The sequence below is a fragment of the Primulina huaijiensis genome, chromosome 2, assembly GCF_012295235.1.
Source record: "Primulina huaijiensis isolate GDHJ02 chromosome 2, ASM1229523v2, whole genome shotgun sequence".
NCBI classification, from domain to species: Eukaryota; Viridiplantae; Streptophyta; class Magnoliopsida; order Lamiales; family Gesneriaceae; genus Primulina; species Primulina huaijiensis.
The window spans coordinates 23,157,549-23,173,473 of NC_133307.1; the positions used below are offsets into that span (position 1 = coordinate 23,157,549).

The 15,925-nt window shown below is 29.8% G+C and overlaps 1 protein-coding gene across 1 annotated transcript in view; it reads left to right on the plus strand.

The window, feature by feature from the left end:
- Positions 1-9,956: 9,956 nt before the first annotated feature.
- The window catches only part of LOC140970648 (very-long-chain aldehyde decarbonylase CER1-like), a 10,830-nt gene continuing 4,861 nt past the window's right edge, over positions 9,957-15,925 (plus strand). Inside the window, exons 1-4 of the mRNA XM_073432461.1 lie at positions 9,957-10,158; positions 10,259-10,482; positions 10,924-11,156; positions 11,245-11,464. Of these exons, the coding sequence (XP_073288562.1) occupies positions 10,099-10,158; positions 10,259-10,482; positions 10,924-11,156; positions 11,245-11,464 (737 nt within the window). The 5' untranslated portion in view covers positions 9,957-10,098. The remainder of the gene's footprint in view (positions 10,159-10,258; positions 10,483-10,923; positions 11,157-11,244; positions 11,465-15,925) is intronic.

A 15,925-nucleotide genomic window follows, 5' to 3' on the forward strand; every position in this document is an offset into this window, starting at 1 on the left:
AAAACCGTTGTCGTAGTCCAAAAAAAAACGCTCATAGACAATGTTGTTAAAACCGTTGTTGTAGCCCAAAAAATATGTTTGTAGACAACGATTTTTAAAACCGTTGTTGCAGCCCAGAAAAAAACGCTAATTGACAACGGTTTTTAAAAACCGTTGTTGTAGTCCAAAAAAACACGCTCAAAGACAACGATGTTTAAAAACCGTTGTTGTAGCAAAAAAAACACGCTCATAGACAACAGTTTTTAAAAAACCGTTGTCATAGCAAAAACAAAAACACGCTCATAGACAACGGTTTTTACAAACCGTTGTCGTAGACACATCAACGACAAGGATTTTTAAAAACCGTTGTCGTAGACACATCAAACAAAGGTTTTTAAAAAAACATTGTCTTTAAGCGCGTTTTTATATGATACGACAACGGTTTTTGTTAAAAACGTTGTTAAATGAAAAAACACAACAGTTTTAACAAAAACCGTTGTTTTTTGATGTGTTGTTGAATTAGTATTTTCTTGTAGTGACTGCTATATAGAATACTCAAGGATCATTTTTTCCAAGTTAGTTCCCTTCATCCTTTTATATATTGTTGATTAAAGTTACATCTAAAATAGTATGTATATCGAAGAAGTACGAAGCAAAAGATCAAGATGTTTCTTTGCTATTGTGCGAGCAGGATAGAGAGAAAGAGGAAAACATTGAAGAGTAGGATCGGTGGGTCAGTGAATGGAGCAATTCCACGAGGAAGAGAAACTCTGCGAGATGGCGAAGAGGAAAAACATGAGGCCGAAGTGGAAGAGTTATTAGACGTTTCGGAGGAGGTAATTTCCTTCTACTAGGTCCATCCGAGCGTGGTATAGTTTAGTGCAACCATTTTATTGTCTACATTAAGTTTTCGACTCTTATCACGGGTCAGTGTATGTTACATCAAGAGTGTTTTTGCCCCTATTTCAATACTATTAGAAAATGTGGTTCTCTCATATTTTTATTAAATTGACATATATGTTTGTGATCCAAATACTAACATTTGACCATATCATAAGAAAACAAATATTTCATATACAACACACAATAATCTCTGATCGTGTAGACTTTTTTTCTTACTGGTCAAAGGAGACACCTCGCACCTTTAATTTGTAATATTTTTTTTACATTTAAAAGCATATATTCCTTAAATTTCGAAGTATATTGCAAACATAATTTAAGAATAAATTATAATTTTTCTTTTTAATAGTCCTCAACGTACAAATGAGTGTCATTATCTTGTGAATACTTTATTGATGTATCCAATGTCAAAAGAGTACGAGATTTAATTAAACAAAGATTGATTTACCTTTAATCTAACCAAAGAATTAAGCCAATAACTCAATTTTTATTTTTAAAAAATAAATAAAAAGAAAATCAATCCCCATTTATTCGATATATTATATTTCTTTAATTAACCAGTTTAATTAGGATAGTTTAATTTCGCTCCCGATGCACATAATAACAATTAAGGTCAATTGCCAGTAATTTCTACTTACTTTGATTACTGAGGAAAGACTAAATAATCAAGTTGAATGTTATTTATTAATTATCGTGGTTGAGTTTACTGTATGTCGTTTCTGTACCTGGTCTGTAAGTAAAGATATCATAGAGATACATAGAGTCACGGGAGATTTTTAATTGTTGTTCTTTTTGTAAAAACACCAAACATGGAACTAATATAATCAATATTTTACAAAACCGAAAATCGATTAATTACCGACAAATAGGAGGGATTGTAACTTTTTACAAAAAATCCAAGACTTAGTGATAATATTGTTGATCGAGCTCTCTTTGCACAGTAAATCTACGAATAAAATTTTAATCTTTTATGTTCGAATAAAACACAACAAGTTATAATATAACGTACGAAGTTTACGAAGTACTGATATCGTCTCATAAACACTATATCACACTATTGTTATTTTCAAAATTAATCTTTAGTAAAGCGTAGACAAAAATTTGAATTTTGAGTTATCCAAGGTGTATTCGATTTTATACGTTTATGCAAATTGTAAATTTACGGATTGTGTTACTCGTTCATATTGCAAACTATTCTCTCGACTTCATTCACAATATAAAATATTATCAAAATTAGCTAGACTTTAATAATAAAGTGAAAGATAATAACACAATCAAGCATATACAAAAGTCGACGGTTGATTATATAAAACAAATTCCGGCATATGATCTCCTTAAATCCATTCAAATAAAAGATTTAGCTACTAAACATCATAATAAAATATTTAAACAATAATTAAATAAAGTTTTCAAACAAAAAAAACTAGAGTAGATGAAGAACAAAAGACACGTTGCATGAAAATATCGAATTCTTCAAGTTCCTCGACTCCGGTTCTTCTCTTTGCGTGTGATAGGTCTNAAAAAAAAAAAAAAAAAAAAAAAAAAAAAAAAAAAAAAGACTCTCCCAAGCTATCCAAATCTCTTTAAAACAATGTACCAGGGCTTTCCAAGTAGGTGGCCATCAAGAAAGTTAGAAAGAAATCAATAAATATTTTTTTCTTTTGTGATCGCGTTGGGCGGATGGAATTGCCCGCCCCGACGCGACTCCTGTGCAAGATTATTATTATTTTTGTTCTCACACGCTAGAGCGCTCATAATTGTCCGTCCAGCGTGCCTGACTCGCAAATCGACTATGTTTTTGTTATTGTGCGTGTTGGGGTGAACAATTTCACCTGCCCTAGTGCGTGCTCGTCGACTTTGGTCCCCGAAATCAACATTTCTTGATCACATTTCCTACAATTAAACCCAAACATATGAAAACCAAATACTATGCATAACATATAATAAAAAAAACAACTAAATATAAACGCAACATAAAACAAAATATACATGAATGCGACTCAACACGACATGATAAAATACATAAAAAAACGACAAATATCAATTATAACTCAAATATTTTAAATCATACGACAACATAAACACCACGAACAATCCTTATCCTACATCAATAGTTATATAACAATTGAACTAAATTATTAGATTTGATAGGTTTTGAGTTTTGATCAGTTGATTTGAACGTTTAACAGAAGTGACAGCACATTTTTTTGCGTTGTTACCTAAATTACAATTATTTATTGGGCATTCAAGTTTCATATTAATTTTATAGGGAGTAGCTTCCAGATTGATTAATGATATGAACTTACCAAGCAGCAATAATTATCCATCTACATCCAATAAAAAAATATTTTATTTTATATAATTTAGGGGAAATTTGAGGAAAATGGAGTGCATCTTGAAGTATTTAAAAAAAAGGATCTATTACTCAATTTACTTAAATGTCCTTGTGTTTTAAGTGTAAATACATCATTAAATTTGATTTTATATATACATTTATTTTAAACACGTAATTTATTCTCATCAGTCGACTCAACCTAAATCCTCTCCGTCGACCCCATTTTCATTTCCTTTCCGATTATAATTCTCAACACAAATCGACGTAATGACTAATAATCTGATAATATTAACATTTATTTCGATTTATTGTTTATTTTCGTTGATCGATCGACTGATTGAAAAAGAAAAGTTTGACCAAGTCTTTGTCGACACAAGCGTGAATCGACCAAACTTTTGGTCGACCAATGGTCGATCATTGATTTGGTCAAAGACCAACATGTTGGTCTGGTCAAACACCAAATTGCTTGGTCGACCAACAAGCAATTTGGTCGACCAACAATTGTTGGTCGACCAAAGCTTTGGTAATTGGTCGACCAAAGTTTTGTTCAAAGACCAAAGCTTTGGTCAACCAACATGGTCGACCAAAGCAATGGTCGACCATGGTCGACCAAACAATAGTCGACAATTGATTGTTGGGTCTATTCAATATCTTGATTTGGAGAAAAAGACTCGTAAATTTTAATTGAGAGAAGATGTGTGTTGATCGAGAAGAAAAAAAAGGAGAATTAATTAAGTTTAATTACTGTTAGTATAATAATCAAAAGTCAACTCCTTGTTTCTTAAAAAAAAAATCAGAATCCTTATTTTTTAAATACTTTCTATCTCACTTTTACTTTTTTTTTTAACTGACCCTATAATTTAGTACTTAAAGTCACCGACGATCTAGTAGCTACGAGGTCGTGTCATTTTTAAATGAAAGGTATATATTACCTCCTTTCATAATTTGTCAAAAAGGTATGTGAACTTGTAAACCAAACCTTGAATTAAAAATATTATTATTATTATTATTATTTGTGGATAATAATGACAAGACCTAAACCTTATTCAATGTAACCCTGTCAATGGATTATTCGGGTCTCCGGGTTAATAGCTATTATCATTAGCAAAATTTTGTGTGAGATGGTCTCACGGATCGTATTTTGTGAAACAGATCTCTTATTTTGGTCATCCATGAAAAAGTATTACTTTTTATGCTAAGAGTATTATTTTTTATTATGAATATTGGTAGGGTTGACTGGTCTCACATATAAAAATTCTTGAGACCGTCTCAAAAGAGATATACTCATTATCACTAGGGTTTAATTTCAACCTCAGCCTACATTTAGAGCACTTTTTTTTTAAAAAAAAAAAGTAAGGATGGAGTTTTCATTATAATCCATTGGTATGATAGCAATGGAGCACACGCATGCTCCGATTCTTGCATATCCACAATAAGATATAAATGTCTAATATACATTAAAATTTATTAAACATAAAAAATCATTTATAATTTATTTTTTAATATATAATCAGGTACAAAATGATTCGAGAAGAACTAACTTAAGGAGTGTTTGCAACAAATTTTACTTTTAAAGAAGTGATCGATTACATTTATAGATTACGAAGAAGTGAAGAAAAATCAGAAGTAAGTTGCGTTTGAAAACAAAAGTGAAAAATTGAGGATCAAAAGTTAGTGATATTTGATGAATACGTGATTGTACTACTAAATTTTAACAAAATCACTTTTTTAGAAACAAAAACTAACATCTCACTGATTTTTGAATTTCAATTAAATTAAACATAAGCTAACACACAATCTTATCTATAAACATACAAAATTTATTTTTTTAAGCCAAAAACAAGAAACATATTTTTAATGATTGCAAACACGGTCTATAGCCACAATGTAGCTATGCTTTTTGGTTCCTGCTTCATTGATGATGCTGGCATTCGTAATCACTATACTTTCTTCTCGCCAGCCTCTTCATCGGTCTCGTGGGTAACTGTTGCTTGCATTGAAACTATGGCTGGGAGCTTACGGATGGTTATTAACCGAGGATCGACTTTGTTTGGTAAATATATGATCGGACTTGTATATTTTGTGGTTTTGATGTTTCAACACTAGTTTATTTGTTTTTTTTTTTTTTGGGAAAATGTAAAGTTTATAGATCAAAATTTCGCAGTAGACACGTAGTCGAGTTTTATGGACTGAGTAGATCTCGATCTCATATATCTTTATTCGTGAGATGAGTTAATCATGATCATATTTACGATAACAAGTAATAACTCGAACATAAGAAACAATGATTTTCAATGATGACTCAAATAAAATATATGTCTCACAAAATTGACTCGTGAGATCATCTTACACGAGTTTTTGTGTTATGAACTTGGTTTAAGGATGTCTAGAAAGGGAACTCTTGGGTGACCGAAGCAAGAATACTTCCTAAAGAATACAAGGAATGACAAGATTTTTGATAATGACATTAATAATCTATTTCTTATAGTTCGTAGATATCTTTTTTTTTTTTTTTAAAAAAAAATCTACTGATTTATTTGTGGAGTTTTGGTGAGAGAGAAGGGACAGTAGAGTAATTTCGTAGTTTGATGGGTTGTCAGACCTAAGCTGTACAGTTAGAGTGGGCTGTGAAAACAATATTTAAGCCCAAATGATTTCAACCACAACAATAAATGGCGGATTTTTAATATACAGTAGCCTTCACCAACACGTCACGTTTTAATTGGCCTAGAAGAATCATAGGACAGCCATGGAACCAACTCACATTCATTGCTATTCACGTCGCACTGGACAAGGCCCCAAAATTAATGCTATTTATTTCGAACCCAAAAAATCTACCTTTTGTCCCTTTTAGTACATAATAATAATAATAATAATAATAATAATAATAAAATTTAATTTTATGATTTTTCTTCTTATATTACTTTAAATTAGTATTATAAAACGTTTTCATATATTTTGTTTTTATAAAATGTTGTTAATTGTTAACTATACTAGTTATTATCTATCCAGTGGTACCAAAAATTTGGGCATACATATTAAACTCACAAATCACTTCCCACAATGAATGCAATGCAACCATTCACGAGAAAGGAACTAAACAATCTCATTTCTAAGTGAAAAAAAACAAAAACGAACGTGTACTCTTTACGTATTGAAACGTGAAAGGATTGTAACGATAATTACCAGCACCGATTAAGCCCAAATGCGCGGGTACATGTATCCATCAAATCAAACATCATCCGTAAATTCAAGATTTTTACTTGCCGATTTGTGTTTCAAAGTACACAAACACAAATCTGCAATAAAACTACTCTACCAATCTAGAATAATGTGTGTGTGTGTCTATATATATATATATATATATATATATATATATATACAACTCACGCGCAGAGGGGAGATTGAACCTGGAGAAACCGGCTATTCTGACAGGAGGTGAGACCACTAGACTACAAGCTCGGTCTCAGAATAATGTATATATTTACCCGCTATAATGTCTCAATCCCTAGCTAGGAATCGACCGACAATATAGTACTTGAGTCTATATTACATCCCTTGTAACAATTTTTTGTTATAATGTTTTTATACGTCTTCTCCAATTAAATATTTGACGAGTTTCCCACATGTTTTTTTTTTTAAAAAAATTTTGAATTCAGATCGTTTCTTTAACATGTTACGTTAAAACATAGAAAGAGTCCGAATAAAAAAAGAGTAGTTAACCTTGAACATGTTTATTCGAATGTGTGATGAATGAATGCATATGAAGCAACGACACGTGCCAATCGTTTTCGTTCTACACCATATTGTTTGTAGGGGGGGGAGGGTGGGGGGGACCCTATGTTGTACGTAAAGTAACAAGTTGATTCATTAACTATGTATTGTCAAATGAAAATTTATATATCAACTGCACATGTATTATTTTGTTGATATAAGATTGCAACTACTCGTACACTTATTAACCCCTAGCTTGTTGAAAACCAATTGTTAAACAAAAGTAGGGGTCCGTTGATTAGGGTTTTCATGGGATTTGTGTATATATATATATTATTATATTTTTAATTCAAAATAAAGTTTGCATCTACTCAAGAGATGCTTTCAGAGGATACTCATCCCGGATCGATTAATTCGGGTTTGGGTTGAACAATCAATTGATGAAGTCGATGTTTTTTTTTTCTCCAAAAAAATTCCAGAGGATATATCATATATTTACGCTCCTAAACAACACTTCACATTTTCTATTTAACTAATTAATAGACAAAATTACTCTTGTTTTTACTTTCGTTATATTATGAAATTTGGATTTACGGTAAAAGTTCAAATGCTTTTTTTGTGGATGCCAACAACTAAAACTTTAATATTTAAAAATTTATCATAATTTTTTGTCATGTACAAAAGAAGTAATATTAAAGAAATCTTATTTTGATATTAAATATTTTATCCCTGGTTTTATACTTTTAATAGGGGTATAAAAAATATTGGTTATTATTATTATTATTTTTTTTTAGAAAATACGTGAAAATATTGAGGTGTAAATTTTTTTGATAAGTCAAAATTTTATTAAATCTTTGAATAAGATATAAAATATAATTAAAATTTAAAATTAAAAGTAAGATCATTCATTAGTATTTATTATTTTTCTGCATCAAGTATCAACATATTTTGTATGTTATCTCAAAATTAATTAAATTTTAGTAAATACAATTTTTTTCATCCCAATAATTTATATATTTTTGTAAAAAGAATTGAATAATATTTGGAATATACATATACTAATATCTGTGTTATTTTTTTTGAATATATTAAGTTTTATTGTTTGAATAAAAAAATTTAAATTGTTTGACATACGAAAATGTTGTATTTGAAGCTATTTTTTTTTAGGTAAATTAAAATTTTACCGTATAAGAAAATATATTATAAGGGTGTTAGGATCATGCACTTACCACTAGGCCAAAAGCTATAACTGTTAGTCAAGACGCAACTTTATTTTCTTATATTTATGGCAGCGCGGAGGATACCTACTTGGGTGCTAATTGGTCAGACTGTTAAGCCCGTGATTTTGGGGAGGTGCATGTCTATCTATTGTTGTTGTCTCATATCTCTTACATATTAGTCTTATCATTTCCCTATTGTCGGTCATATCCTTAGCAGAGAAAGTATTACCTATTAAGATCTGACATCACACTTTTATGACCACATAGCCAACCAGATCAAGGACACAACGTCAACAGCTTGACGAACGAAAACTTCCCAAAAGATCATACATCCCAGTACTATCTCATTCATGCACGCTTGACCCAACACCCCCACAAATAAGTATATAAAAATATTTTTTGGGAGACTTGAACTCATGACATCTCTCTGATAGTAATTGTTAGGATCAAACACTTACCACTATCCCAAAAGATATAGCTGTTAGTCAATGTGTAGTTTTATTCTTTATACTTGTGGCAACGCAGTGCACCTACTTGGGTGTTAATATGTCGAGTTGTTAGGCCCGTGATTCCAAGGAGGTGCATATCTATCTGCTGATTATTTATCGTATCTTTTAAAGATCAGTCTTACCGTTTTCTTACCTCAGCTTGTTCTAAACAAATATAATATTACTCGTTAAGATATGACGTCACTCTTTTAGACCTATCTAGCCCACTAGATCAAGCAGCTTAACGCCAACATCTTGACGCATAAGAACTTCTTAGATCATTTATCTCGGTACTACTCTAAACTATACACGTTTAACTCAACAAAAGATAACGATTATATATCAATTAGGCAAGGTGTAGTGTTATGAACATTTTTTGTAGTGTAAATATCACTTTTATATTTTTTAAAAGGTAAATAAAAATGTTATATTATATAAAGAAAATAACCAAAATGATATTATTATCTATTGAATAATGTTAAAGTTACAACAAATATATGGTACATGAATATTTACAACAATTATATCATGAGATTTTATTATCTCATTAGACTTTGTATTGAATTTATCATGAGATTTTAATAAATAGAATTTTTTTCTTGAATTTTTCGTGTTGTAAGAATTATATTTTTGTACAAATCTTGTTATATATGTAGCATGACTCATTGTCTATTAGTTAATTAACTAAATAAGGTGGAGTGATATATTATCAACATTTTTTGGAATTATATATATATATGTGTGTGTTACACAACCTTTAGAAAAAATAATATAAAATAACAAAATAAGACAATTTTTAAAATCTTTTTGCCGACAGGCGACAACCTTTCATTGCTCTTCCTTTCATATGGAGGAGCTTTTAAATAATTTCAAACCATCACCGGCTCATTGATAATTTTTCCTTTATAAAAAAACAAACTCAAAAACTTTTTCCTTTATAAAAAAACTCCATTTTTATCAAAGTTTGTCCTTTATCGATGAAGATGTCTCCATTTCCTTAACTGCGTTAGAGCTCGAACTTCCATAAAATAATTAACCTCTTATATCTCTATAAATACCAGATATTGATATATGATTTTATTCACTCACTTTCTTAATCACTTTATACTACTATATCTCACTCTTATTGTTTTCCGTACCGACTTAAGCATCGGAGGTGTCCCCTAACCCTATTTTTGTATGTGCAGAACGCGAAAATCTGAAGACCTGCTCTTCATACCGAACCAAAAATAAAAATTTGGTATCAATTACAAATTCAAATTAATTTGACAATTAATTAAAACCCGAAAAAACAAAGAAGCTTCGATCTCACAATAATAAAATATGATATATACCACTTGTCACAATTCAATGCGGCACAACACTCCAAAGTATGGGTTTTGCAATTGTGTTTATTTGTGTTGAGTTATAAATAAAGTGACTTAGATCGAAGAAATAGCAGCACAGCGACGAAAATTAAAATATGGCTACCAAACCGGGCCTCCTTACAGAATGGCCATGGACTTGGCTTGGAGACTTCAAGGTAAACCCTTGTTTTTTCTTTTCTTTTCTTTTTCTGTATAATATATAATTTTTTATTTAGGATTTTAATTATATTTGATATTTTTTTTTTGGTGCTGCAGTACTTGGTAGTGGCTCCATGGGCAGTACACGAAACATACTCGTTCATGGTGAAGGACAAAAACGAGAGGGATTTGTCCCATTTTCTGATATTCCCATACTTGTTGTTGAGAATGCTTCACAACCAAATTTGGATTACACTCTCTCGCTACAGAACTGCCAAAGGGAATAACAGAATTGTCGATAAGACCATTGAATTTGAGCAAGTTGACAGAGAAAGAAACTGGTAATTAATCTCTCTAATTTTCTGCAAAACTTTGAACTACGTACCTTTCCGTCGGAGGTACGTAGTGTTGGATTTGCTGTTGATTGGACCAATAATGGTGGACCAAAAGTATGGCAACTCTTATCACGTATAATAATTCTCGTTAAATATAATTATATTTTCATTCAACACAATTGGGAGGAGTTGTGTTCTTGTCAAGGTTTAAGCCCTGGAGGCTCGACTCTCCCACATCATGAGGGAGATTATGCCGCTGCACCACATGGGTGGTGGCAATTATTTTTTTTTATATATAAACAGTATATTCTCTTAGATTTCCATTATGGCTCTCAATTTTTTGGGAGGTCAATGAGGAAAACCAAAGAATCTATCCTCTAATTTTTTTGAATATTTTGATAGCTGGATGTAATGATCGATTAAGAGGTTTGAACACTGAATTTTTAGGGATGACCAAATCATATTCAATGGGCTTTTGGTATATGTTGGGTCCATGTACGTGGAACAAGGTCAACATTTGCCGTGGTGGAGAACAAATGGTGTGATCATCACTATTTTGCTGCACACGGGCCCGGTGGAGTTCATTTACTATTGGCTGCACAGGGCGCTGCACCACCACTTCCTCTACACTCGCTACCATTCCCACCACCACTCCTCCATCGTCACCGAGCCCATCACATGTAAGAATTTTATGTCAAAACTCGTTTTAATCAGTCTGCATGCATGTGGGTGAAAACTTTTACTGAATACTAATATATTTGGTGGCAGCTGTGATTCACCCATTCGCGGAGCATGTGGCATACTTTGCACTATTTGCGATACCGGTTCTTGTGACTGTGCTCAGTGGGACTGCTTCCATCCTATCGTTTGCTGGTTATATTACTTACATTGATTTCATGAACAACATGGGACACTGCAACTTCGAGCTCATTCCAAAGTCCCTCTTCTCTACGTTTCCTATCCTCAAGTATTTCATCTACACACCTTCGTAAGTATTTTCTTTTAATTCTTCCACCTAGCTCATATGTTATTATGAACTTTTTTATTATTTGATTTTGAATATCTTTATGCTATATTAAGTATAATTATTATCTCTGTTTTAATATAAAAAATCAAAGTGACTACAATCAAAATTATTAAAGCTCCAATTTTTATTTTAAAAAACAACTATATATACAAGCACTCGACACGTATACAAGCTAGTATATATATATAATAATATATGTCAACTTTAATTTGATCTAATGATTTTAATTAAGATGAGTGACTAATATTATAATGTAAGGCATAGTTTGGTATACATGATAGGATAAACATGCGATATATAAGATAAGGATAAGTTAATGATATATAAGACGTAGTATATTATATTTAATGTTTGATATGATTTTAATAAGAGTGATTAAATTTATATATTATATTGTAATGACAAAATTAACATTATCATAATAAATTTTATAATTTCAAACACTACAAGAAAAATCGATTTTAACAACACATCAAAGACAACGGTTTTTATTAAAACCGTTGTCTTTTTACTTTTAACAACGGTTTTAACAAAAACCGTTGTCGTAGCCTAAAAAAATCCGCTCAAAGACAACAGTTTAAAAACCGTTGTTTATGAGCGTTTTTTTGGGCTACGACAACGGTTTTTAAAAACCGTTGTCGTAGACGTCTAAAAACGACGGTGAAAAACCGTTGTCGTAGAAAAAAAAAAAACGCTCTAGAACACCGGTTTTTAAAAACCGTGGTCGTAGCCAAAAAAAAAACGCTCATAGACAAAGGTTTTTAAAAACCGTTGTATATGAGCGTTTTTTTTTTGTTTACTACAACGGTTTTTCTAAAAATGTGTTGTCAATATTACATTTTGCGACCGTTTAAGTTAAATCTGTCGCTAGAATTAGCGACGGTTATACTATACCGTCACTAATTTAAATCTTGCGACGGTTAAATTATAACCGTCGCAAAATTTAGCGACGGTTTGACGTAAAACCGTCGCCGATGTAAATATAGCGACGGTTTTACAAGAACTGTCGCTCAATTTAACGACGGTTTTTGTATAACTGTCGCTAATTTTAGCGACAGTTTTGGTAATACCGTCGCCGATCTATAATTAGCGACAATTTATACTTAACCGTCGCTATATTTAGCGACGGTTCTTAATAACCGTTGCTAAATATAGCGACAGTTCATATAAAAGCGTCGCTAATTTTAAATCGACGACAATTAGAATAATAACCGTCGCTATTTGCGACGGTTAAAGTCAAAACTGTCGCAAACTGTCTATAAATATCCCCACCCTCGGTCCATTTTCTACCATACCACTTCACAACACTTAAAATTTTTCTCCCTTACACAATTTTAGTTTCGATTTTCTCTTTAAAGTTTAATAAATTTTTAAAATCAAGAATATAGTATTTTCGACGGTAAATTAAGAATATAATTAGCATATTAGATTGTGAGTTTTTTTGTATATTTATTAAAATATTAAAAGTGAATTTTTTTTTATTTTACTGAATAAATTAGCGACGGAAAGCATATAAAACTGTCGCTAAAATTAGCGACGAAGTTTATAAAAGACCATCGCTAAAATTAGCGACGGTGTATTAAACCGTCGTTGTTTAGCGACCGTTTAAATTACGACCGTCGTTAATTTTAGCGACGATTAACGATGATGTCTGTCGCGAATTAATTTGCGACAGTAACCGTTGTCTTTTAGCGAATGCTTTAACCACAGGACCTTTAACAACGGTTTTATATACCTACGACAACGGTTTTTCACCGTCGTTTTTAGACGTCTACGACAACGGTTTTTCACCGTTGTCTTTAAACACACCCTTTAACCACAGGGCTTCTAACAACGGTTTTATTTGACCTACGATAACAGTTTTTAACCGTTGTCTTTTGCCTTTTTTTTAGTAGTGAAAGTTGTTGTTTGAGTTCATATTTCTTATCTGTTCATGCACCGACAGTGCTTCCATGATTTATTTATTTTTACCTGATTTTATATATTATATAATATGATAATTGAGCCCTTGATTTTGTGAGTCAAGTCAAATATCAATTTTTAAGGTTAATCGAGTGATACTAATAGTTTTATTGAGATTTATAAAAATCATTTATATAATTATCTCGAGTTCATTTATATAATTATCATATTATATAATATATAAAAATAAAATAAAAATATTTATTTGATGGGGCGGTGAAATGAGAGAACGAAATGGTTTAAGATTTTTATATATTGAGGGCAATTAAGTTATTTGTGGTGTTTTTTATCATTAGATTAAAATTATCACATGTCTTAAAAGAGATACATTATCCTTATATAAAATTATTTATCATGGTATCATGGGCTTTCTAAAAAAGTACCAAACGTGAGATAAAGATGATTATTTATCAATCTCTCTCTTATCTCGTGTACCAAACTATACCTAAGATTCATGTATCATGCATACACGTGTTAGAATATTTCTTTTCCTTAAAAAAGAAGATTTTATTTTGAATTTTTTTGAAAAAATTCAATTTTTTCAAAAGTTTATTCATTCTGTTTTCATTTAATGAACTCTTTGCATCATGTGCTGCGCGCGTAGGACCAATGTTTTTTTAGTTACAACTTACAACGTTGTTGGGGTTGGGCAGAGAATACAATCTCGCGATATACTTGTTCAGTACAGAGTATGATGGATTGGTTGAAGAAAATCGATTCCCATTAAATATGCGTCGCATCAAATTAACGATCAGGATCTTTATAATTTTGCCATTTTACAACTGAAGTCTCGAGAAATTGAAGTTATTGAGTTATATAAATGCAACTAAATTAAATTATGAACTTATAAATAATATGTAGAAGATTATTGCTTCTTCTTTTTTAATTATCCAATATATATATCTATTACTACTATAAATATATGAGTTGAATTGTGAATTTACATATATATCATTATCTTCATTAAATAATATTCATTAATACATGTGATCACTTTGTTTGTTTTGCTTTTATTTATTAATTAATGGAATCTATATTAAATTGAAGAAAAATAAATTTAGCATCCATTTTTTGTGATGAAATTTGCAATCCATTTTTTTTAAAAAAACTTATATCTATAATGAAATTCAAAATGATAACAATAATAAATATATGTTTTTTTTCCTAACTATTATTATTACGATTCAAAATATATGATTTTACATTGTGGATTTTTATCTATGTCATTATCTTCATTAAATAACATTCATTAATATTGAAATTAAATTGAAGAAAAATAAAATTTAGCTTCCATTTTTATGAAATTTGCACTCTATTTTTTTAAAAAACTTATATCTTTAATGAAATTCACTAGGATAACAATAATAAATATATATTTTTTGTTTGTTTTTTCCTAGCTGTTAATAACTTCTAAAATAAATTGAAGAAAACTGAATTTTAGCTATCATTTTTAGAATCTATTACTACTGTAAATATATGAGTTAAATTGTGAATTTACATATATATCCTTATCTTCATTAAATAATATTCATTAATACATGTGATCACTTTGTTTGTTTTGCTTTTATTTATTAATTAATGGAATCTATATTAAATTGAAGAAAAATAAATTTAGCATCCATTTTTTTGTGATGAAATTTGCAATCCATTTTTAAAAAAAACTTATATCTATAATGAAATTCAAAATGATAACAATAATAAATATATGTTTTTTTTTGTTTTTTCCTAATTATTATTATTACGATTCAAAATATATGATTTTAAATTGTGAATTTATATCTATATCATTATCTTCATTAAATAACATTCATTAATATTAAAATTAAATTGAAGAAAAATAAAATTTAGCTTCAATTTTTTCTGATGAAATTTGCACTCTATTTTTTAAAAAAACTTATATCTTTAATGAAATTCACTAGGATAACAATAATAAATATATGTTTTTTGTTTGGTTTTTTCCTAACTATTAATAACTTCTAAAATAAATTGAAGAAAACTGAATTTTAGCTATCATTTTTAGAATGAAAAATTTAGTTATTATTTTTTAGAATAAAATTTAATTTATTTTCCACTTTTTGGAATAAAATTTGCACTCATTTTTTTAAAAAACATATATCTCTTTGATAAAATTTAAAATAATAGTAATAATAAATACATGTTTTGGTTTGTTCTCCCATCTGTTAGTGAATTCGAAAATAAATTGAAGAAAATAAAATTCAGTTACCACTTATTGGAATGAAATTTACACTCTACGTTTTTTTTTAAAAAAAAACTATATCTTTAATGAAATTTAAAATAAATAGAAGAATAATGAAATTTACGTTTAATTTTTTTAAAAAATAAACTATATTCTTATTTTAAAAATAATTATTTTTGTTTTATTTATCTCGTTTTTTGTTTGATTTGTGAACTCTATCTTTATTTTATAGGATGTCATTTTGTTTGATTTCAATTTTTTCA